Source organism: Myodes glareolus, chromosome 4 (genome assembly GCF_982192425.1).
Source record: "Myodes glareolus chromosome 4, mMyoGla1.1, whole genome shotgun sequence".
Lineage (NCBI taxonomy): Eukaryota > Metazoa > Chordata > Mammalia > Rodentia > Cricetidae > Myodes > Myodes glareolus.
In genome coordinates this window covers 29,649,717-29,676,731 of record NC_142029.1, presented here as the reverse complement: position 1 = coordinate 29,676,731, position 27,015 = coordinate 29,649,717, and the positions used below count along the sequence as shown (strand labels likewise).

The following is a 27,015-nucleotide window of genomic DNA, read 5'->3' as shown; positions in this document are numbered from 1 at the left end:
GCATGGAACCACTAGAGAGCTATTACCTCTATGAAATCTTCAGGCTGAAAGAGAGAGAATTCCTGTCTCATCCCACTTTATGTTCCTCTCAAGTATTGGTATTAAAGGCATGCACCACCACTGCCCAGCTAACTCATGTGGCTGCTGGGATTAAAGGTGTGTGCCACTACTGCCTGGTCTGTATGGCTGACTAGTGTGGCTAGCTTTGCACTCTGATATTCAGACAAGCTTTATTAAAACACAAATAATATTAATAATGTTAGTTATTGCCTTTTTATTTTGGACAGGAAAGGGAAACATAGTGATATAGCTATCATAAGAAAAATTATATATAATAAGCAAAATAACCAATAAGAACTTGTAACTGCCCCCTTAAACAATGACAAATATCCATCCCACCCATCCCACCTCTTAGGAATGTGGGCATTGTATTCTTAAATTTACTTCCTGATGTCTAGGGGTCATGGCAAGGGGATTCTGAAAAGAAAAATTTGGGTTAATTGTCAAGTCCTGGGAGAGGTAGATTTATCATTTGTTTTCCAATCTCTGTGTACTGGGAACGTTCAGGGTTTGTCTCAAGTCTTGGCTAGAGTAATCTGTGAGGCTGGATCATTTCATCTAGCCATCTCAAAATTGCTCTGAGCAGTTTGTAGTCCAAAGCCCATCTTTAGTTGGTGTATTTCATCTTAGAAGTGTTATCATAATCCTGGAGTAATCATCAATGTGGAACCCCATCCTGCTTTTGCAGACTTCAAAGGTCACTATTAGGCATGCTCATAATTTGGTGCAGAAAACTGATTAAGACTCAAACTCAAAATCATGTACAGGAAGGTAGATGAAATCTTTTTCATTAGTTAGTACTCTATATGACCATTAGTATCATGACAAAAAGTTTAAGATATGTGTGTGTATATTAATCTTGTAAAATTTATGCCTTAAGAAAAGCTGTTAAAGAGTCAATATAAGATAAAAAATATGAGATTAGTGGCAATAAAATAGTCCTTAAATATTTGTTTTTCTTCTGTCCCAAATCAGGTGCTCTTCTGACATGAGATAGAGATTTTGGATTTTACTTTAATAAGCATGCTAGGATTTAGAGAAGAAGAGAGTCACACTCAAACTCCAAAGCAAGCATGAATCTTTAACTGGACTAGGACTACAAAAAGACCATTTTTGTGTCTGTAAGACCATATATTTTTCTGTATAGAATAAGTAGAAACAAACATTTGGGAAGACTGAGGAAATGTGTTTCTGTTGGAAATGTGATATATCAGTAGGCCAATTTACCCTTTTTCTTGAAACTTTTTTTTCTGGATGATTTGTCCATTTTCTTCAGATGTCTCATTTGTCTAGGGGTCTTTGGATTCCTTAGCTGGATTTTTATTTTTTTAATTTTTTATTCTCTTTATTCTCCTGATAATAGAAAAGCAAAACACTTCCCCCAACCCTCATTTTGGGGCAGTTCTCTTTTGGCAAGCTATTTCTGATCAAATGAAAAGCATTTGTTAGTTTTATAGGTTAGTTTAGATTAAACGGTCATGCTGTTTCATGAACTATCATCTCTTCTAATTAAGAGGCATCTCTTGTTCAAATCAAGTTTATCAATTTTGATGGTATCAATAGCTTTTCTTCTCCTGTGGAAACAAAGGCAGAACCTCTTCCCCATGTAGCACACGTTCTGGTTTCCATTCGAGGTCAGTATAACTTTGTAGAATATTGGCTGATTTAATTTCATAGTTTTTTCTACTATCCAATGTCTCTCCACAGCTGTTCCTTTCTCATTAGCATTTAGAAAATTTAAATTTAATAAAGCATTATGCAATCTTTTTCTGGGGGCATTTATCATCCCTTTCTGTTTATTTAACATACCCTTCAGAGTGTATGTGTGCATATGAGATGTGAGTAAGGAATCATGTGTGTCTTGGTGTGAATATGTATCACAGTATGTGTAAAAGTCAGAGCACAACTATAAGAGTCCATTCTATCCTCTCATTCTGAGTTCCCAGGTCATCCTTTTACTGAGTACTGGGAGTATATACATGAGCCACATGCCTGGATGACTTTATTATATAAGCATGAATGTTAATGTATTTATATAGTAGGTGTTTGTGTCTATCTGCATGCACATGTGTACTTGCTTTTGACTAACGGAAACAATTCAGTCATAAAAAACATCTTTATAGAAATAATACTTTGTTTTTTCAGGTGAAACTTCCACCAATGATGGAAATCATAACTGCGGAGCAGCTGATGGAATATTTAGGTCAGTGTCGAAGACTAGATGATTTTGTATCTTTTACAAAGTTAAAGTTTTCAAAGCTGTTATTTTACTAGTGCTATTATACAATCTATTTTTAAATTGTAGTTCTGAATCTACTAATTAAAAATTTTACCAGTATGTTACTATTCTTGATTGTTATAACATTCTTCTGACCAGTATTAGAATCCTAAACTATAAATAAGAAGACTGAGCAAAATTCAGAGAAAAACATACTAATTAATTAATCCTAGTAAATTTAAGAATGAGAAATGATACAGAAACTTTGGCATGAGAAAAATACCTTTTTAAAATTGTGTTGACTTGAATTAAAATCGAAGGAGCTGGGTTGGAGATATAGCTCAGTGGTGGAGCACTTGGCTAGCATGTGTGAGGCCCTGTATTTAATCAATAGAGCAGAAAAAACAAACATAACAAGCCACACACACACACACACACACACACACACCCCAAAACAAAACAAAACAAAATAAAACTGAGGAGGTGATATGAGATACTGCTACCCAGTATAATTTGTGGACCTGTGTCAGTTTATAGTATATTTCATCTGAAATATTTTTCTTGTTGAGGAGGCAATGTGTTGAATTGCATTCTTTCCCAGGCTTTTTTTTTTTAATCTCAGAACAGAGTAGTAGGGGCTGGAGAGATAGCTAAGCAGTTAAGAGCACTAGCTGCTCTTGCCGAGGACTTCTATTCAGTTTCCAGTACCCATAGTTTATGGTAACTCCAGTTTTCAGGGAACCTACTTTGGCTTCTGGCTTCCATAGGCACCAGGCATGTACATTGTGCACATACATACATGTAGACAAACACTTATACACATGTAATAAAAATAAACTTTTAAAAAAAAGACTAGTAATTCAGCTTGTAGGGTAGTTATTTTAAATTGAACTTATCTAGAGAGAAGATGATTATATATTGTACTATGCCTTTTGCAATTTGGCAAACAACATACATATTTATATTATTACCAAATAAGATACTTTATCCATACCTCTCTAGTACTTTTAGTGATTAAATTTTTATTTAAAAATATTGTTCATCAAGGACTGTGAAGATGGCTTAGTTGGTAAAATGCTTACTGCACATGCATGAGGACTGACTTTGGATCACCAGTACTCATGTAAAAGCTGAGTACAGTAGCATGTGCCTGAACCACATGAAAGGTAGAAACAATAGAAGTCTTGATGCTTCTTGGTCAACCAATTTAGTCAATTGGTGAGTTCCAGATTCAGTAAGAGATCTTAATATAAGAGATCTTAATATAAAAGATCAAAAAATAAGGTGAAGAACTGGGGAGATGACACAGTGGTTAATGACACATTGTTGCAGTTGCAAAGGACCTAGAGTTCAGTTCCTAGCACCTATAACAAGTGCCTCACAATTGTCTGTAACTCCAGCTCAGGGGATCCAATACCTCTGGCCTCTGAAGACACCTAAACTCACATGCACAACCCGCACATAGACACACACACATATACAAATAATTTAAAATAAATCTTAGCATGTGGTGGGGCACGCCTTTAATCCCAGCACTCGAGAGGCAGAGACAGGCAAACATCTGAGTTTGAGGCCAGCCTGGCTACAGAATGAGTTCCAGGACAACCTGGGGCTACACAGAGAAACCTTGTCTTTTTATAAATAAATAAATAAATAAATAAATAAACCTTAAAGGAAGAAGTGACATCTTGAGATGCTCATACAAAACTGAAAAGCAGTCTACCAGAGAAAGGCAAGTCTTCGCAGCTGTTATGGCTTCTGCAGTCAACTCTGGATGATGGGAGGAAGCATTACAGTAAAACCTGGGCAAAACATACAGTATCACAATGCTGTGCAAAAATGCTTCACATCCAGAGCACAACAGGTTACAAAATGTAACATTTTATCACAGGAAGTTGGACAGGATGGGGGATCCATTCAACCTCACCAATGCTGTGTGAACACAGTGCAGTTGGCTGTTTTACCACTAGTTATTCCAAGATAAAGATAGAAATCTTTTCTATCTAAACAACCCACAATTTTAACTCTGTTAAACCCAGTGAGGCCTGGAACTGGTCTTTCACTGGCTCTCTCCAACTCTTTCTTCCACCTCATGGGTTCTTAGGTTTGTTTTCTCCATCATGTCTCAAAGGTCTCAGGTGCTTTGGCCATGCTTCTGAACTCCTGGACTCAGGGATCCTCTTGCCTTTGCCATCCATATCCTGGCAAGAGAGACATCAGCACAGTACCAGCATGACAGTGTTTCAGATTACTTTCGCTTGCCTTTCTCTTTTATCAGCAAATATGTTTACTGAGCAGGTACCCCATGGAGATGTTTGGGAGTATGTGTCATCAGTGGTCATCAATGCGGCTGCACAAGTGACTCTCACTGCATACATATCAGAAGAATATTTCACTTAGAAAAAGTAAATAATTAGCATACCTGGGTATGTTAACATATCTCTTTAGCTAGTAAAGCTCACAAAAAGTAGGACAGAGAATTTTAATAGGGAGAAAGAAAAAACATGAAGAAGTAGCTAGAGCTGGCAAGATTGCTCAGCAGGTAATATGCTCTCGTGTATAAGCCTGATGACCTGAATTCAATCCCCTAGAAAAAGAGAATCTATTTCTGAAAGTTGTCCTCTGGCTCCACATGTGTCCCATGGCATGTGTATACACACACACACACACACACACACACACACACACACATACACACACACACAATATTATGAGATAAGAGAAAAGAAAAATCTACATCCAGGATAGCCAGAGGGGTCATGGGTAAAAGGATTTAGCTACTAAGAAAGGCATAAAATATAATCCAGAGGGAGAAGAAATGGGAGTAACGTGAACAGAGTCCATGTAAACTATCTACTCCGGGTCAGTCCCATCAGAACAAGTGGCTTAATGTCCTAAGATAGTTTGATTGCCTCTTCTTGAGATTACTCCAGTTCTCTGGATGAGCTAGAGATATTGTACGTGTGTGTGTGTGTGTGTGTGTGTGTGTGTGTGTGTGTGTGTGTGTAAGCTTCAATGCCAATGTGGAGGTCAGAGATGGGTTCCATGAATCAAACTTAAGTCATCAGGCTTGTTAGGCAAAATCCTTTTACCTCTTGATCCATCTTACCCCCATGGGATGTTATAATACTTGAGTTAATGTGGAAACAATATTAGAAGGATTATAAGACAAACCATTAGTTTTTTTCCTAACATCTAGGTGAGGTAGCTCAAAGGTTGGGTTTCATGTGTATTCATGTATGGTACATGTATGCATGTGAAGGTACACATAAGTATATGCCAGAGGACAAACTCAGATGTTATTTTTCAGATACTGTCTTTTTTGTTTGTTTTTGAGACTGAATCTTTCACTGGTCTTAAGCTTACCAAGTAGGCTAGGCTGGTCAGTAAGCCCCAAGAATCATCACCTCTGCCTCCCCAGTGCTTGAATAACAAGCATGCACACTCAGATTTCAGAATTTTTTTAATTTATTTATTATGTATACAATATTCTGTCTGTGTGTATGCCTGAAGGCCAGAAGAGGGCACCATACCTCATGGAGCCACCATGTGGTTGCTGGAAATTGAACTCAGGACCTTTGGAAGAGTAGGCAATGCTCTTAACCACTGAGCCATCTCTCCAGCCCAGATTTCAGAATTTTTATTTATTTATTTATTTACTTACTTACTTAATCAATTTTGAGATAAGATCTTTATTTTGTTTTAGTTATTTATTTTTATTATTGCATTGGTGTTTAGCCTATGTGTATGTCTGTGTGAATGTCTGTGTGAAGGTGTCAGATCCCCTGGAAATAGAGTTACGGGCATTTGTGTGCTGTCATGTGGGTGTTGGGAATTGAACCCAGCTCCCCTGGAAGAACAGCCAGTGCTCTTAATCGCTGAGCCATCTCTCCAGCTCTTGAGATAAGATCTTACTACATAAACCAAGCTGCCTTCTAACTCAAAGTCCCCCTGCCTCAGCCTGCAAATGCTGGGATTACAGGTGTGCACACTCATACCCAACAAAAATGAGAATTTTGCTTAGTGAAGGACAGAGGAAAAGCAAATGAGTTTCATTTTGGAAATCTCTGCTCCTAGGTAAAAAAAGGGGCCAAAGGCAGCTCTAGCTTGTTCGAGTATTTGACATAGGGAAAGGAACATAGGATGCAGATGCCTAGGCAGTGTTAAGAAGTCTAATAAAATAGAATGAGAACTAGCTGAATGAGGTAGTACATACCTAGGCTGTGTGGGGAGACCTGGTCTCAAAAACAACAACAACAATAACAACAAAAACACAATAAAAATGAGGTAGAAAATACAGATTCAGCAAATTAAGATACTTGCTGCTAAGCCTGGTGATCTGAATTTTAGTCTTGGGTCCCATATGGTGGAAGAAAGAAATGACTCCTGAAAATTGTCCTCTAACCTCCATATATCACCTCCCAGATAAATAAATATTGTTTTTAAGATCTTATGCAAGCTACAATTATGACTGCAACCATCTCCAGTAGTAAGATGGTGAGACAAGTATAGTATAGTAAAGAAAAATAGTCGGGATGAGATGATGGCATTGTTGGGCTTTAAAAAATTACCCTTTGAATACAAATAAACTATAAAAGTAGACCAGCATTAAAACATTTTAATTTTGACTACATTTAACTATGTCTTCTTTTCCAAGATCATCTGGGATAAACTAACTACTTGCCAGATTCAAGCCTCAACCTAATGTAAAGATTGGTGTTTGTTTCTTGATTTTCAGTTGTGTGAAACAGCTTCTTAGTAGCGAATTTTTATTGGGGACTTTCTTTGAACTTCTTTCTCTGTGCACTAATATTTCAGAGGCTGTGAATTCTTATTATTCTTCTACCTTCCAGGTTAGCCTATACCAGTATACTCTTCCAAAAACATCAATTTCATCCTCCATCCAACTTAAAATCTCCAGGAGCTGGAATATAACTCAGTGGTCAGCCATTATCTAGCAGGTGTGAGGTACTAGATCTTACCCTCTACACTAGAAAAAGTAAATAAACATACACAGAGATATGTATACATATATATATATATATATATATATATATATATATATATATATATATATATATCCCTCCAGTCTTTTATATTCAACCACACTTTAGATAACTTTGGATTTGGATTTTTTTATAATCTTGTTAGTTATCAGCCATATTTTCTTCTAAAACAAATCTGACATATTCATTTTTTAAAATAACCCATTTTAAAAAACACACTCATTTGACTCAGCTGTTTCACAGGAGCCTTGCAGATGCTTGAAAAGTGTTTTATTACCCAGCTCCAATGCCAACCCTCTTTCCCTTTAGAGCTCTTGCTCACCTATCAGTTCAGATCCCAGCATCCATGTCAGGTGGCTTATAGTTGTCTGTAACTCCAGACATGACACCCTCTTCTGCTCTCTACAGGCACCCATGCTCACATGCATGTATCCACATATAACATTTTTAAATTTTAAGTATGTGTGTGCACAAGTACACACACACGCGCACGCGTGCGCACACACATACACACACACACACACACACACACACACACACACACACACACACTCATGAGTACAGTGCCTATGGAGGCCAGAAGATGGCACTGGATCCCCTGTGATTGAAGTGACAGACAGTTGTGAGCTGCCTGACATGAGTGCTGGGAACCAAACTCAGGTCTTCTGCAAGAGTAGTGTATGCTCTTAACTGCTGAACTATCTTTCTAGCCATCTCACTCCTAATTTTAAAAACAAAATAAATCTTTAAAAAAAAGGAAGGGACAACGAAAAGAGAAGGAAGGAAGGAAGGAAGGAAGGAAGGAAGGAAGGAAGGAAGGAAGAAAGAAAGAAAGAAAGAAAGAAAGAAAGAAAGAAAGAAAGGACAGAAAGAAAGGACAGAAAGAAAAGGGAAGGAAAAGAAAAGAAAAGAAAAGAAAAGAAAAGAAAAGAAAAGAAAAGAAAAGAGAAATGTTTCTGATACTTCTATTTTGTGAAACAGGGTCTTGCTATGTCCAGGCTGTCCTGGAGCTGGCAGTTATCTCTTTCTAGGCTCCAGAGGTATGGAAAAGAAGCACCTTTTTATATAAATGATGTTTTTAAAGTAAGTACAGACACTATAATATAATAATCTAGATAAAATTGTACTCAAAGGGATAATTTATTTCCATTCTAGAACTGAAAGGTGCTTTCTTAGAAGCTCAATTTCTTCTTGTTGTTTTAATTTTTTATTGAGCTAATACATTTTTCTCTGCTCCCCTCCCCTCCTCTCCTCTCCCCTTCTGCCCTCTCCCATGGTCACCATGCTCCCAGTTTACTCAGGATATCTTGTCTTTTACTACTTTCCATGTAGATTAGATCCATGTATGCTTCTTTTAGTGTCCTCATTGTTGTCTAGGTTCTCTGGGATCATGAATTGTAGGCTGGTTTTTCTTTGCTTTATGTCTAAAAGCCACTTATGAGTGAGTACATATGATATTTGTCTTTCTGGGTCTGGGTTACCTCACTCCATATGATGTTTTCTTGATCCATCTATTTACCTGCAAATTTCAAGATGTCTTTTTTTCTGCTGTGTAGTACTCCATTGTGTAAATGTATCACATTTTCCGTTTTAAATTTTTTTAATTATGTATACAGTGGTGTTCTGTCTGCATATATACCTGCATACCAGAAGAGGACACCAGACCACATTACAGATGTTTGGGTGCCACCATGTAGTTGCTAGAAATTGAACTCAGGACCTCTGGAAGAGCAGCCAGTGCTCTTAACCTCTGAGCCATGTCTCCAATCCTGAATTTCTTCTTTTAAAAAGGATTTGATTATAAGGGTTGTAGGTTTAGTTCAGTGGTAGAGCGTACCTTAGCACTCAACAAAGATCTAAATTTGATCTCCAGTGTATCCACACACAAGATCAATCAAATTCTTACACTATAAATTCTTCCTAAAATATATGGTTCCAGCATTGTGTGCCTAGTACATTAGTTGTCTTGTACTATATAATAAGTCATTCCAAACAATAATCATTTGTTATTTCACAGTATCTTTGAGTCAGGAATCTAGGTGACAGACTTACTCAAAGTCTTAGGAGGTTGAAGACATGGTGGCCACCAGCACTGCCACTTCAGGAGAATATACAGCTATGGGGAATTGGTGGTTATTGACACATCCAGTTGATGGAAGGACTCAGTTTCTCTTGAGTTGTGGTACTAAAGCCCTTAGTTACCTGATGACTGTTGGCCAGAAGTCTCCTGACATAGGAACCTCTCCATAAGGAGCTTCACGACATGGAAGCTGGCTGTCTTTAGAGGGAGCAGTAAAGAGCACAACAATAAAAGCTACAGTATTTTGTATTCTAATTATAGAAGTGACGTCTCATTACTCTGTCATATCTTATTCATTAAGGTAAATCAGCCAGGTACGGTGGAACCTACCTATAACCCCAGCACTGGAGAGACTGAGGCAGGAGAATCATTATAACAAAGTTAGCCTGGGTTACAAATATGACCCTGTCTCAAGAACACAGCAAAACCAAACAAGATGAGTCAGTAAATACATTATATATGGAAGGATATATTAAAAGGTATAAAAATCACGACAGTCTTGTCATTAGTCCCCAAGCTTTTGTCTCTGTAAGCACATCATGTAAAACTGTCCCATATAATGTTCCACATACCAGACCAGCTAACATGTAACATGGTAGCTAGGAAAGCACACATAGTCTTTCATCAAAATAAACATGGAACACGAATGAAATACAGGATCAAGCAGACCACTCACATTATCCATTATCCAAATAAATATATATAATTTGCTCATAAATTAATTTTCAGTTAAATGTTACATCAAAACCTCAACCTAACCAGGTTTCATGGTACCCGAATGTAATTCCAGCATTCAGAATATCATAATTTTGAGGCAGCCTGAACTAAATAGTAGTATTTCAAAGATGAAACTTTTGAATACATGAGACCCAGAGTTCATTCCCCAGAACAAATAAAACAATCTATGTAATTTTAAAATTGCTTAAGCTATTCCATAAAGCAGTTATTTAAGTACTTTTGAAGTTCTTCTGTATAAGTAAGATAAAGTCATTGCAGGTATAACTGTCTTAAAATAAAATTGATGTCTATAGGAATTCTTTTACTTTTAGAGTTGCCAATCTTAAGAGAATATTTGGTGTAGTCTTTATAGGTTCATTTCAAAGTAAAGGCTATATAGTAAAGTAGTTTTGTTAACTTGTTAGCGTGTGTAAGAAGCTATTCTATATCTTACTATTTCTATCCAAATAAATTCCATTTAAAATGAAAGATTTAAACAGGAGCACACAAAGGTTAAAGAGAAAGGATATATGAATATCTATAAACTCAAAGGTAGTGGAGATCTTTCTGAACATAACATCCAATTCAGAATCTACATAGCTATTTCCATTCAGAAAAAAATAGAATAATCAATAACAAACTGTCATAAAGTGTAAAAACTCTATAAGAAAAAAATCTTTACTAAATATATCACAGGGATCATGCTAATTCCTCTCATTCTGAAAGAGCTCTTAGGGTCAGTGAGATGGCTTAGTGAAGCACCTGCCATCAAGCCTGACCAACTAAGTTCAGTCCCCAAGACCTTCATGGTTTGAGGAGAGATCTGAATCCCACACTTTGTTGTCTGACTTCCACATGCATACATGCACACATGTGCGCACGCACACACAATAAATAGAAATGTGATAAAAATGTAAAAGAGCTTTTACAACTCAGTAAAATGATGATAAATACACTAATAATTTAAAGAAGGCATGTTCAGTTAATAATTTCACACGCAATGCGTAGACTGGGGCTGTAGTTCAGTGGTAGAACACATGCTTAGCGCATGTTCAAGGCCCTAGGTTCAATACACAAGAACTCCACAATGTTTATATAAAAAATGCATGTCTTTATTTCTAGCTCTTGGGAAGCAGAAGCACGTGGATCTCTGTAAGTTCCTGGCCACTCAAGGTTACATAGTTAGACCCTGTCTAAAAAAACTAAAAACGAAGAGCAATAGCCGTGCTCCAGTGGACCCAATTCAATTGTACCCACCTGGAGATAGCTCACGATTGTCTGTAGTTCCAGTCCCAGGTCATTTGAAACCCTCTTCTAGTCTCTGAAGTACGCACATGATACACAGACATACATGCAGACAAAAGACCCATACACATAAATAAAATTATAAGAAAATGGTGTGTGTGTGTGTACAGAGAGAAAGAGACAGATACATACTAAAATTGTGCTCCATGTTTTTAAAGGTGCCACATATATTGAAAAGTTATACATGCATTAAAAAATGATAGCAGTGATTAGGGTGCCTCAGTGGCAGATTGGTAGCATCTGTGGTTTGTGGTATTGTTGGAGAAGTACTTAAATTATTTATAGCAGTTGAAGTTGGTACACTCTTTAGGTCATAGAAAGATGCTCAAATACGTTGTAAAACTGGAAAATAAAAAAAGAAGATTCAAGTTAGGCCTGATGGCATAGGCATGTAAATCTAGTTATTCAAGAGGCTGAGGCAGGAGAATCAAGGCCAACCTGGGCTACAGAGCAATGTCAACCCAATCTGTGCAACTTACTGAGACTTTGTCTCAAAGACTAAAAGAAGGTGTATGAGAGAGATGACTCAGTGATTAAGAACACTTTCTGCCCTTGCAGAGTACCTGGCTCTGACTCCTAGCATCCACATAGCAACTCACAACCCTCTGTAACCACAGTTCAGGGATGCTGATACCTTCTTGGCTCCACACACAGTTGTCATACACAGATATAAATGCAGGAAAAATACCCATATATATATAATAAATATAATTAATATAATATAGCATAAAATAATATATATTATACATATATATGTATATGTAGTTTTTTTTAGTGAAAAAAGGGCTAGAGATAAAGTTCAATGGGTAGAATGCTTGCTTGGCATGAATAGGGCCCTGGGTTCAGTTTGTAGTACCACAAAAAGGAAGAAAGGTAGAAAGGAAAGGCAAAGCTCATGAGCTTTATATGTATACACTGAAAACTGTGTGAGATGAATAGTTAACTTTGCATTTCTCTGAGTAGAACTAAGGGATTGACTTTATCAGCAACCTGTTTAAAAATTTAAATATTTTAATTTAAATGTTTAAAAATTTATAGGTAAAATATTTTATAAGCAGTAAGAATATTTTTAAAAGGTAATTTATAATTTCTTTTACAGGCGATTACATGCTTGAGGCAAAGCCAAAAGAAATTTCAGAAATTCAACGTGTAAATTATGAACAGGTAATAAACATGGTTTTTAATTAAGTTTTGTGTTATTTATAACACAAAATTATTTATAAAATATAATATATAAAATATAAATATGTTTTATGTAATTTTTTTAAAAAACACATTGATCATTGTCTGTGGTTTGAAACTTTCTTTCTTTCTTTCTTTTTTGTTTTTTTGTTTTTTCGAGACAGGGTTTCTCTGTATAACAGCCCTGGCTGTACTGGAACTCCCTCTGTAGACCAGGCTGACTTCAGACTCTCAGAGATCTGCCTGCCTCTGCCTCCTGAGTGTTGGGATTAAAAGGTGTGCACCACTGTGCCTGTCCAGTTGAAACTTTCTCTATACAGGACTAGAGAGTAAATGTTTTAGGCTTTGCCGGTCACATAAGTTCAAGTCTATTGCTTATTCCTTCTTTTTCAATGTATATTTTAAATATTTTTAAAAATGTAATGTATATCCTAGCTCAGAACCATATTTGGTTCAGAAATCGTAATTTTTGAATTCCTGTTTCATTGTATGTGCTAATGATGTATTGATATCATCTTATAAACCTGTACAGGATAAGTTGGCATTTTTCTTTAAAAAATTGACTCTCAAGTGAATTTTTCATTGATTTATCTTTTGTTTCATTTAAGTTATTATCATTTTTTCTAGTGCTGAGAATTGACTTCATTACCTTGTACATGCCAGGTAAACACTCAACCAGTCCTCAAGTTATGTTTAGGATAAAGTTGAGTAAATGCTGACTGAGATGTCTGGACACCATTTGCAATTATGTAATTTCAACACGTCGACATTTTGTGGTTTGTTCTTTAGAGATCCTGTTCTGTAATGAAGGCACAGTAGATTGAAAATTACCAAAGCCAGTAGTAAACAAGCAAGCCTCATTTTCTTCAGTGTTCTTTGTGTTTGTCAGTAGAAGGAAGGAAAAAGAAATTAGCTTCTTTTTGTGAAAGGAGCAATCACCTAGAGAGGAAATGAAAATCACTGGGGATGCATTCTCACTGTCCAAGCAACTGGGCATGGTGAAGCCTGATCTGCCTAGATTTCCATGCCAACCAGGGCTACACAGTGAGCCCCTCACTCAGAAAACAAAACAACTGTCAGGAGCAAATTCACAACAGGAAACAAAATTCATTTCTGTTTTTTTCGGAGTTTATCTCTTTCTTTCATTCGTTCATTTATTCATTGGTTGATTGATTGATTGAGATAGGGTCCCACTGTATAGACTTGGCTTGCCTGGAGCTCACAATGTAGACCAAGTTAGCGTTTAATTCACAAAGATCTATCATCCTCTTCCTCCGAGTGCTGGGAATAATTTACAAAGTTCAGCATTGCATTATAAGGTTAGAGAGGAACAGTCTAAGGTTTTGAAACAACCAACCTTAATATATCCAGTAACCTTACATGGATTGACAAATGATAGGGGCTCTGTAAGAGCTGAATGGACTCCTGTGTCAATGTTAGATTTAAGGTGAATCTCCTTAAATCTAACATTGACACAGGAGTCAAATAGTCTCAAGGAACCAATAGTCTCAAATGGCACACATTTACCTTTTGTGACCAAATGTTAAACTTGTGGTCATTCTGTAATAGAATTATCCCTAAAGACTAGACAGACTTTGTTAAAGCAGTTTTAGAGCCTACTCTGTAATTACAGTGGAGTACCTGTTTCAGAAAATAGGCTAAGACTATTGAACAACTAGAGATATGGAAACCTCTCAAGATCAACTTCTTGAAGAAGGACATTATGGTACTATAGAATTTTTTTTACAAAGATTGATATCAGCAGAAAATAGAATGATACCAAATTCAGAAGCTAAACAAATAATTGAATCTGTGGCTTTTGAAAATGCTAATTCTCAATGCAAAAGAATTATTAAGCCAATAAAGGCATGATCAGCACCTTGCCTTGAATGGTTCCAAGATATAATAATATAGAATCTCATGACCATGATCATGAATAGGAGAGGTGATTTCCAGAGGTTTGAGGAAAAATCAAAATGTCAAGTTTTATAATTGAAGCAAAGAAGGTCACCTTAAAAGAGTCTGTAAAAAGGATATTCCTAGGAACAATGTTTTTCTACGTATAAACCAAACAGAATGCCCCTTCCTTCTGGATTATGCAGAAGGTGTACCTAAGGCCTAATGAATGTATCAAAGGTCTAATGAATGTAGATCAACAAAAGATATCCAAGGTAACCTTTTGCCACCAAGAAACTCCTTGAGGGGTCTCTTGCAGGCCCCTATGCCAAGTCCAGTTCAGTCATTTCCTGCCATCATAGAGGAAACTCATTCCCCGAGCAGTTAAAGAACTTCATGCCTATTGTAAGGAAGGTCAGAGAGGAAAATTAAAGCCATTTGTTGTGAACATAACAATGAATTTGTAGGGACATGATTTGTTACAGCAATGTAATACTCAGATTAACATTCCCCATGTATTAGAAACAAACCATAAATTAAGGTTTTTTTCTGGGAAATATATTACAAGATATTATAAAGAAGAGTCACCAACCATTCAAATACTACAAGAAAGGGCACAACAGCTGCTAATTTTCTAAGGCACCAACAGTCCTACCTTTAAAATGGTTGACACACAAATCTAAGTGAATTCTGGTCATATTACCCCCTAAACACTCCTCTACAGGAATTTTAATGCAGAGGGAAGATATTATCTTAGAATGAATCTTTATATCAAAAAAAGGTTGTACAATGGCCTTTAACAGCAGAGAAACTGCAGGCTTTTGAACAGCTGGTATAGAAGCAACTAAATAGTCAATATATTGAAGAGTCAACCAGCCCTTGGAATTCTCCTGTATTTGTTATTAAAAAGATATCTGGAAAATGGAGAATAAAAACAGATTCAGCCAACAGGCTCTCTACAGTCTGGCATTCCTTTGCTGTCTCTATTACCTAAAGGATGGCTTCTTATAGTTGTTGATTTAAAAGATTGTTTCTTCACTATGCCTTTACAAGAAAAAGAGAAAGAAAATTTTGTCTTCACGGTGCCTACTTATTATAGATAATTCTCAGCCTGCTAAGAGATATCAATGGAAGGTTCTTCCACAGGGAATATTAAATAGCCTCACCGTGTTGCAATATTTTTTAAGTCAGCCATTGGAAATGCTATGTAAGTAATTTCCAAAATTTTAAGTTTACCATTGAGGAAGAGACCTTGTCAGTCATCCTCATCAACTTAGAACATAAATCCCAATATGGACAAGTTCAACAGAACTGCCATATACGGGCTGCCCATGCATGCTTCAGCATTGCCAGGGCATAAATTTCAAAAAAAATTATAGTTTACCGTTAGATGGACAATATCTTATTAGTTGACTCAAACATATATCCTTTAGAAAGAATGTTTGAAGAAGTAAAGAAAATTTTGCTTGGTTGGGGATTTCAGATTGCTCCTAAAAATATAAAGAAGAGATTCTGTTAATTATTATGACTATATGTGGATTGTGTGGATTCAAATCTAACTGAATTCTGGTCATATTACCCTCTAAACACTCCCCTACAGGAATTTTAATGCAGAGGGAAGATATTATCTTAGAATGGATCTTTATATAAAAAAAACAAATAAAAATTAAAAATTTATGGGTAAAGGGTTTCTGAGTAAATTCTAAGAGGAAAACTGAGACTTCAGCAATTAGCAATAATAGACCCAGAACTTATAGAACCTTTTAATAATGATGAAATTGACAAATTATGGAAAGAAAGTGAACCCTGGCAAAGAGCTTGTAATAATTTTTTGGAAGAGATTAACAACAAATAACCCAAAAGCAAAAGAATTCAACTTATAAAGAACAAGCTGGATCCTTCCTCATATTGTATGAGAAATACCAGTAATTGGAGCCCCTACTTTATATACTGATACAAATGAATCAGGAAATGCAGGTTACAATTATATGCTAGTCTCATGGTACTAAGGGACTTTAAAAAACCTTTCAACATAGTTACTGATTCACAATATGCAGGGAGAGTTGTTTTGCATATTAAAACCACTGAATTTATACCAGATGATACAGAATTGACTTTATTATTTATTCAATTAAAAGATACAATTAGGAATAGGAATCATCCCATATACATAACACACAGCCAAACCCATATGGGTCTGCCAGGTGCTCTAGCACAAGGTAATGCAAAAATTGATCAATTATTGATTGGAAATGTGCTGAAGGCCTCAGAATTTCATTTAAAAAATCATGTCAATAGCAAGGATTTACAAAGGACTTTTCTATCATGTGACAATGAGCCAAGTAAATTATAAGGAAATGTTCTACTTGTTCTTTCTACAACCAAATACCACTACCTATAGGAAGTAAACCAAAGGGTACTCAAAGGAATGAAATCTGGCAGATGGATGTGTTCGACTTGTAGAATTTGGAAAACTAAAATATGTATACCACACCATTGATACCTATTCAGGTTTTCAGTGGGCAATTGCTTTGTTCAGAAAAGGCTGATTCAGTAATCACACATTTGCTTTAAGTTATGGCCATCATGGGTATACTTGTACAAATAAAGACAGACAATGATCCAGCATATGTCCCTCAGAAAATTAAAGTTTTTTGTTTATTATAATATAAAGCATATTACAGGTATACCAAACAATCCTATAGGGCAGGAAGTTATAGAAAGATCAAATCAAACTCTGAAGGGTATGTTGAAATAACAGAAAGGGATGATAAATGCCCTCAGAAAAAGATTGCATAATGCTTTATTAACTTTAAATTTTCTAAATGCTAATGATAAAGGAACAGCTGTGAAGAGACATTGGATAGTAGAAAAAACTATGAAATTAAATCAGCCAGTAAGTATTCTTTAAAGTTGTACTGACCTCAGAATGGAAACCAGAACATGTGCTACATTGGGGAAGAGGTTCTACCTTTGTTTCCACAGGAAAAGAAAAGCTATTGATACCATCAAAATTGATAAAGATTTGATTTGAACAAGAGATACCCTTTAATTAGAAGAGATGATAGTTCATGAAACAGCATGGCCGTTCAGTCTAAACTAACCTATAATATTAACAAATGCTTTTCATTTGATCAGAAATAGCTTGCCAAAAGAGAACTGCCCTAAAATTAGGATTGGGGACTTGTTTTGGTTTTGCCTTATCAGGAGAATCCAAAGACCACTAGACAAATGAGACATCTGAAGAAAATGGACAAATCATCCAGAAAAAAAAAGTCTCAAGAAAAAGAATAAATTTGTCTACTGATATATCACATTTCCAACAGTAATACATTTCATCAGTCTTCCCAAATGTTTGTTTGTACTTATTCTATACAGATATATATGGTCTTACAGATACAAAAATGTTTTTTTTTGGTAGTCCTTGTCCAGTTAAAGATTCATGCTTGCTTTGGAGTTGGAGTGTGGCTCTCTTCTTCTCTAAATCCTAGCATGCTTATAAAAGTAAAATCCAAAATCTCATGTCAGAAGAACACCTGATATGGGACAGAAGAAAAACAAATATTTAAGGACTATTTTATTACCACTAATATCATAATATTTTTGTTTTATATTGACTTCTTAACAGCCTTTCTTAAGGTATTAAATATTATCTTAAAATTTATATGATATATATATATTTCTTTAAATGTGTGTCATATTAATGGTCATATAGGGTTCTAACTAATTCTAGAAATATCTTTCATCTTTCTGTACATGATTTCAGGTTTGAGTCTCTATCACTTTTCTGCAGTGAACCATAAACTCATGTAACAGTGACTCCACAATGATGATTCCTTCAGGACTTTGAAAAATACCACTAAGATGAAAAATACCACCTAAAAATTGTCTTTGGACTACAGACTGCTCAGAACAATTTCAAGGTGGCTAGCTGCAATGATCCAGCCTCACAAACTACTCTATCCAGGACTTGAGATAAACCCTATACATTCCCATTATGTAGAACCTGAACAACAAATGTTACAGTTACCTCTCCCAGGGCTTGTCAACCCAAATTTTTCTTTTCAGGATTCCCTAAAGATTCCATCACCCCCAAAAAGCAGAAAGTAAATTTAAGAATACAACTTCCACATTCCCAAGAGGTTCTTCAGTGGGTCATGGATATTTATCATTGTTTACAGGGTTGGTTACAAGTTGTTACTGGTTAAGGTCAGAAGGAAAGTTAAACAAAAGAGAATAGATTCAGAGTTCTTGTTTTCAAAAGACAAAAAGTGAGATAAAGACAGGATAAAAAAGTAGATTATTGAATCTACTCTGAAAATAAAAGAAGGAGGATATAGATATGATAAAAATATAGACTATTGAATCTACTTTTTTAAAAGCAACTACTAGTTTTAAATATTTTACCTTGGATTGTACTTTTATATATTGTATATAATTTTGTATATTGATACAAATTTGAAATCAATTTTGATAAAATATACTTTACATACATTTCTAATCTTTTTCAAGGTATGATACTTGTGCAAGTCATTTAACAATATAATGTAAATTGCTAACCCTTGAGAGTTTTTATTACCAACTATTTAGGATAATGAGGAAATGCAGGTTAGCAATTAGTCACCTATTACAATGAACTTGTAGTCATATTAGGTATGTTTCCAAGATCAAACAGATATATTTTAGATAGACAGGTTGTCTTCAAACACTTAGGAGATCCACTGCACATGCTATTTAAGATGTTTTAATTGAGACTTCTTGGACAGAGAGGGCCAGAGGAAACAAGCTCCACTAGGAGCAGAAGCCAGGAGCAAATCCAGCCCTGGGAGCCAACCCAGTCCTGGAACACTGGCAGACCAGGATTGAGCCAATGACCTGATTCAGAGTCTGCGATCTCCACAGGAACCAGAGTGGGACTAAACCAGTTACCTAAGACACAGAGAGAACAAGCTCCACCAGGAGCAGAAGCCAGGAGGAAACCCAGTCCCGGGACATGGGCAGATCAGGATTGAGCCAATGACCAGATCCAGAGTCAGCAATCTCCACCATAACAGGTCCAATTCCAAGCCAGGGACTTCTGCAGGAGGAGATCCAGACCAAGATTTACAGAAACAGATCAAAACCAGCACCCTAGGCCGAAGTAGGCCTGAGACAGCAAATTCCAAGGGAGCAGACCAAAGCACAGGAGCACTGAGTTACTTTCAGGAACAGGAATAAACAATGGGGCAACTAGAACTGTGACATTGACTGTACCACGAGGAACAACCATCTGAGCTCTGGATTCACTGGCACCTAGAAGATTATTCAACAGAATCTCAGACAGCCCCAACCACACCTATTAGAGGGAAAGATGAGTAGAAAAGGTAAGATCACATGCTACACCATAAAGAGCAACACAATATCAGTAGAACCTAAAGATCCTACAAAAGCAAGACCTGAACAACCAAATATGGATGAACCAGAAGAAAATGATCTAAAAAAATAACCTCAAGAGAATGTTTAAATTCCTAAAGATGAAATGAGGAATTGCCTTAAAGAAATGGAGGAAAAAGCAAACAAAAAATTGGAAGATATCAGCAAGTCACTTAAAGAAAACCAAGAAAAAGAACTCAAACATATAAAAGAAACTATTCAGGACTTGAAAACTGAGATAGAAAAAAAATAAAGAAAACACAAGCCAAAGGAATTATAGAAACAGAAATCATAAGAAAAAGATCAGGAACCACAAATGCAAGCATGAACAACAGAATACAAGAAATGGAAGAAAGAATCTCAAGCACTGAAGGTACAATGGAGGAAATAGACTCTTCAGTTAAAGAAAACATTAAATCTAACAAAAGCTTAACCTAAAATATCCAGGAAATATGGGACACCATAAAAAGGTCAAATCTTAGAATAGTAGGTATAGAAGAAGGAGAAGAAGTTCAACTCACAAGCACAGAAAATTTATTTAACAAAATCATAGAAGAAAACTTTCCCTACCTAAAGAAAGATATGCCTATGAAGATATAAAAAGCTTACAGAACATAAAATAGACTGGATCCACAAAAAAGTCCTCTCACCATATAATAATCAAAACACTAAACATACAGAGTAAAGAATGAATATTAAGAGCTACAAAGGTAAAAGGTCAAATAACATATAAAGGTAGACCTATCAGAATTACACCTGACTTCTCAGTGGAGACAATGAAAGCCAGAAGGTCATGGTCAAGCATTAAGAGACCACAGATGCCAGTCCAGACTACTATAAAACTGTTGATCACCATAGAAGGACAAAACAAGATATTCCATGACAAATCTAGATTTCACCAATACCTAGCCACAAACCCAGCACTACAGAAAATAACTAGAAGGAAAACTCCAACCTAAGGAAGATGGCTACACCAACAAAAACACAGACAATTGATGATCTCATTACAGCAAATTCTGAAGAAGAAAAAAAATGCACAAATTAACATCGCCAACGGTGAAAACTAAATTAACAGGAGATAGCAACCACTGATCATTAATATCCCTTAATGTAAATGGACTCAACTCACCCATAAAAAGGCACAGGCTAACAGATTGGATACGAAAACAGAATCCATCTCTCTTCTGCATACAAGAAATGCATCTCAACCTCAAAGACAGACATCATCTCAGAATAAAAGGTTGGGAAAAAATATACTAATCAAATGGATCTAAGAAACAAGCGGGCATAGCTATCCTAATATCTAACAAAATAGACTTCAAGCTAAAATCAGTGAAAAGAGACAAAGAAGGACATTTCATATTAGTCACAGGAAAAAAATCCATCAAGAGGAAAGTTCAATACTGAACATCTATGCCCCAAATACAAGGGCACCCTCATATGTCAAAGAAACACTTCTAAAACTTAAATCATATATTAAACCCCACACACTAATAGTGGGAGACTTCAACACTCCCCTATCACCACTGGACAGGTCAGTCAGACAAAAAAATGAACAGAGAAATAAGAGAACTAACAGATGTTATGACTCAAATGGACTTAACAAACATCTATAAAGTATTCCATCCAAACAGAAAAGAATATACCTTCTTCTCAGCACCTCATGGAACCTTCTCAAAAATTGACCACATACTTGGTAACAAAACAAACCTCAACAAATACAAAAAAAATTGGAATAACCCAATGTACCTTATCAGATCACCATGCTTTTAAACTAGAAGTCAGCAGCAATACTAATTCCAGAAAACCCACAAACACATGGAAAATAAACAATGCTCACCTGAGTCATCAATGGGTCAAGGATAAATAAAGGGGGAAATTAAAGACTTCTTAAAATTCAATGAAAATGACCATACAACATACCCAAATTTATGGGACACAATTAAAGCAGTGTTAAGAGGCAAGTTCATAGCACTAAATGCCTCCATAAAGAAGCTGGAAAAATCCCACATTAATTAACAGAACATTTGAACACTTTAGAACAAAAAGAAGCAAACTCACATAAGAGAACTAGATGGCAGGAAATAATCAAATTGAAAGCTGAAATCAACAAAATAGAAACAAAGAAAGCAATACAAAGAATCAATGAGGCAAAGAGTTGGTTCTTTGAGAAAATCAACAAAATAGACTAACCTTTATCCAAACTAACTAAAAGGCAGAGAGAGAATATCCAAATTAACAAAGTCAGAAATGAAAGGGGGGACATAACAACAGACATGGAGGAAATACAGAGGATCATCAGGTCGTATTTTGAAAACCTGTACTCCACCAAATTGGAAAACTTAAAGGAAATGGATAACTTTCTGGATAAATATCACTTACCAAAGTTAAATCAAGACCAGATAAGCAAATTAAACAGACCTATAACTGCTGAAGAAATAGAAACAGTCATCAAAAGTCTCCCAATGAAAAAAAGCCCAGGACCAGATGGCTTCAGCCATTTATTGATTTTATTGATTTTATTGATCTTTTTTATCAATAACAAAGATGTTTTAATAGCATAGGTTCTTTTTCTAATGACAATGAGACATGTCTGTTCCTGGCAGCACCAATCTAATTCAGAGAAGATATGGGCATCAAAGAAACTCCATGGAGTTTTCTTTCTTTGTGGCAAAAGTAAGCCACTGGGCAAGAAAGTGCCCTTGCCTTGACTGCTGGCAGTATGTTGTCCTAATTGGACAAGCAGGTCACAACAGAGATTGACTGTCAAACCTTGTCCAGATAAAGCAGGACAGTCCTTCAGAAATTCTGCTTTATTAAAAAGTTTGTCAAAGCTGCACAATGGTAGCACACACCTTTAATCCCAGCACTTGGGAGACAGAGACAGCCAGATCTCTGTGAGTTCAAGCTAGTTCCAGGACAGGCTCCAAAGCTACAGAGAAACTTTGTCTTGAAAGATCAGAGAGAGAGAGAGAGAGGTATGTCAAATATTCCCTATTATAATGCTGCAACTCAGATTAGTGCCTGGTACATAGTATGTACTTAATAAAAGTCTGTTAAGGGGTTGAAGATATGGCTTGTCTAGCATGTACAAAGCCCTGGGTTTGATCCCTAGTGCTGCAGAACTATAAGGGAAAAAAAGATAAAATCAGAAAATGAAAGTGAAAGTGTTGAAGAGGGAAATAACTTGGGTAAAATGTAAATTGTAACTTTTCTTTTCTTTTCTTTCTTTCTTTCTTTTTTAGAAACAGGCGCTTGGGGCTGAAGTGATGGCTCACTGGTTAAGAGCACTGGCTGTTCTTCCAGTGGTCCTGAGTTCAATTCCCAGTAACCACACAGGATTGAGGCTCTCTGGCATGCATATAGAGAGAGCACTTGTACCTAAAAAAAATACATCAATAAATAAATAGAAAGAGGGTCTTAGGCTGGGCGGTGGTGACATATACTTTTAATTACAGCACTCAGGAGGAAGAGGCAGGTAAATCTCTATGAGTTCAAAGCCAGCCTGGTCTACAGAGTGAGTTCTAGAACAACCAGGGCTACACAAAGAAACTCTGTCTCAAAAAAGGAGAGAGAGGGAGAGAGGAAGGAAGAGAAGGAGGAGGAGGAGGGAGGAGGAGGAGGAGAAAAGAAAAAAAGAAAAAAAGCAAGATCTTGGTGTGATGCCTATGTTAGCCTGGAAATCACAATGAGAACCCTGCTGGGACGACTACAGGCTCCTGTCACTACATACATTTTTTTTTTTGTAATTCTTATTCTTCTGAATTCTACTTCTCCCCTTTGTATTTTCAGAATATGAGCGATGCTATGGCAATCTTGCACAAACTGCAGACAGGCTTGGATGTGAATGTCAGATTTACTGGTGTACGAGTGTTCGAGTACACACCAGAGTGTATAGTCTTCGATCTTCTAGATATTCCTTTGTATCATGGGTGGTTAGTGGACCCTCAGGTAAGTAGATTTTCAGTTATATAAATATAGGGGTCTTGAGAGATGGCTCAGTGGTTAAGAGCACTGTTACTCTTGCATACAGGTCACAATTGTAATTTCAGTTCCAGGGAATTTGATGCTTTTTTTTGACACATGTAGCTACCAGGCATGCCACTGATACATAGATGTACATGCAGGCAAAAGACTCAGACACATAAAAATAACAGTTACATAAGCACAAATGCAGGAAAGTTCATCTAAATTTATATTTTTAATATAAATATGCTTGCTCTTTGACCTGGAATTAGCAAAACTGTGAGGGAACAGTGTTCCAGACTCCCCAACCTACTCAACACTTCTGACCCTAACTGCAGAGTCAAGTGAAGAATCCCTCACTTTCACATCAATTGCAAGTTTAGAGGGTTTCCCCAAATATCCTAAGATTTAATAGTTTGCTAAAACCCTTGTGGTAGTTTGTAAGAAAATGGTCCCCAAGGGAAGTGGCACTATTGGGAAGTGTTGCTTTGCTGGAGTAGATAATGGCCTTGTTGGAGGAAGTATGTCACAATGGAGGAAATCTTTGAGGTCTTTTACTTAAGCTCTGCTCAGTGTCACAATAAACTTCCTGTTGTCTGTGAGATGTAGGACTCCCAGCTACTCCTACAGCACCAGGTCTACCTCCATGCCGCATTGTACCCATCATGATGATAATGGACTGAACCTCTGAAACTGTAAGCCACCAGCTCAATTAAATGTTTTCTTTTATAAGAGTTGCTGTAGTCATGGTGTCTCTTCACAGCAGTAGAAACCCTAACTTACACAACCTTCTTGGGAATACCATTGTATACAAATAATTCAGCCTATTACTATAATGGTGCACACAAGAGAAAACAGATACAGGTTTGTTCTAACCAAGGAAGATGCATAGGACAAAATTTAGAAAGTTTTTACCTGGGAAGCTCCTGTCCTCTAGGCATGCTGCCCTCCTATAATTGTTATATGGCACTATCCATACAGTATCCCAATTCTAGAACTCAGCTTTCAGAGCCCAGATTCATTATGGATTGCCAATGTGATTGATCTCAGTCACCAACTAGACTTGATGCCACGTTGTTCATGTGGGCCCTCATGAGTCACTGTGCTCTAGTGTGAGCTGCAGATGTGGCATGAAGGCTCTGCCATGAATAGCACTATTAGTCTTGTTATTAGAGAAACCCCAAGAGCTTAGAGGTTGTACCCAGGATTCTGGAAAGGCCAACCTTCTCCTTGGTTAAGAGCATAGCATTAAGAAGAGAGAGAGAGAGAGAGAGAGAGAGAGAGAGAGAGAGAGAGAGAGAACCACCCTGACATTTATTTCAAAAACCACTCCCTTATCCACATCACTCTAATGTGTGGAAGAATTTTTCACCTTTCTGTATATCCAGTCTGCTGATGTGTTTGTTTATTATTATTATTATTATTATTATTATTATTATTATTATTATTACTCTTTATTCTTTGTGGCACCTCCACCCAGCCCCCAAATAAATTCATGCAAAGGCTTATTTTTTTCTTATGAATGCCTGTTCTTGTTTGGTTTGTTTCTAAAAGGCTATTCTTAAATTATCCTGTTTATCTTTTGTCTCTGGGCTTTTACCTTTCTCTGTTTTTGTATATCTTTCCTTATTTCTTACTCCATGGCTTGCTGTATGGATGGGTGGCTAGCCCCTGATGTCCCCCTCCTTCTTTTCTTGTTCCTTCTTCCCTTTTGTTTTTTTTTCCTCTTTCTTTTATTCTCTATCTGCTAGCCTCTCCTATCCTTTATCTGCTTAGCTATTGGCATTTAGCTCTTTATTAGACCAATCAAACATTTTAGACAGGCAAAGTATCACAGCTTCACAGTGTTAAACAAATGTAATATAAAAGAATACAACACATCTTTGAATCATTCAACAAATGTTTCACAATGTAAACAAATGTAACACATCTTAAAATTATATTCTACAACATTTTTTCTCTTTATCTAAATAAAATGATAGGTTTTTAACATAGTAAAACTCTATACAACAAAAACATTTATCAAGTAAGAACTAATTTACAATATTCAGTCCTTTTGTATGTAGCAAATTCAGAGAAAACACTCCACCATCCATCCCATTTTAGTGAAGCCAAGTTTTATACCTTGATTTACTTTCTATCATAACTAAGGAAAAAATAACGGAAAATAGTTCATTTAGTTTTTAACTCAATCAAAGACCCAGAAGGAGGTCTTTGATGACATACTAAAAAATACATCTTGCTGCTTGTATAGTCACCCAAAGTTCCTCTGCAACATTGGGGCATACATCTTCAGCCTACGGGCCTAGAGTATCTGGCACTTTTCAGCAAAGCAAAAAAACTAAAGGACTGTCCTACCTTGTATTAGCAAAGTTCATCAGTTGCTTTCCTTTGTGTCTTGCAGAATATCTCACAGACTCTTTTGTGAAGCAGGAATTTTTCCTGTGGGTCCTGCATATCTAATCTGCACAGCACATTATCAGCAATCTAAGGCAACAGCAGTCTTTTTGCCCAGTGGCTAAACTTACTGCAAATAAAAGCAAACTCCTTAAGGAGTTTCTTTGATGCCCATTATCTCTGAAGTAAATTGGTGCTGCCAGGAGCAGATGTGACTCATTGTCATGAAAAGCCTTAGGTTAGCAAAGCATTTTATATGCCATATTCTATAGGTCTTTGAAGTGTTTGAAGACCAGTTATTTATCTAAAATATCTCTGATCTTGAAAATATGCCTAACATATCTACAAATTTGACTGTTATAGATGACTAAATATTAGCCTGTGTTTCTTGATTGTTGTAAATAGTTTATAATAATAACTTTCAACAACTAGAGCTTTACTTTACATTTTTAAATGAACTGCATAGGTACAATACCTTAAACAAGAGTAGGAATGTATATACAGTATAACAAAATAACTTTAAATTTGTATCAATATATTATATTTCCCTCAATGATAACAAACATCCATAACCCACCAAATAACCAAAAGCCTCTCACACCCCTTCTTGGGAAGTGGGTATCATGTTCTCCAGACTGCTTCCTGTTGTCTGTGGGCAAAGCATCTGTAGGGGTCCCTGAGAAAATTGAGATAATGGTCACGTCCTGAGAAGACCAGCTCTAACCCTTGATGATAGATATCACCTGTCAAGTTTCGGAAGGTCTCCCTTGATTAAA

The 27,015-nt window shown here is 36.3% G+C and overlaps 1 protein-coding gene across 3 annotated transcripts in view; it reads left to right on the top strand.

Moving 5' to 3' along the window:
* Mindy2 (MINDY lysine 48 deubiquitinase 2) overlaps positions 1 to 27,015 on the top strand; it is a 74,113-nt gene that overhangs the window by 10,595 nt on the left and 36,503 nt on the right. For all 3 annotated transcript variants that reach the window (XM_085689318.2, XM_085689317.2, XM_048424178.3), the window contains exons 2-4: positions 2,206 to 2,263; positions 12,486 to 12,550; positions 23,669 to 23,827. In XM_085689318.2, the coding sequence (XP_085545444.1) occupies positions 2,206 to 2,263; positions 12,486 to 12,550; positions 23,669 to 23,827 (282 nt within the window). The remainder of the gene's footprint in view (positions 1 to 2,205; positions 2,264 to 12,485; positions 12,551 to 23,668; positions 23,828 to 27,015) is intronic.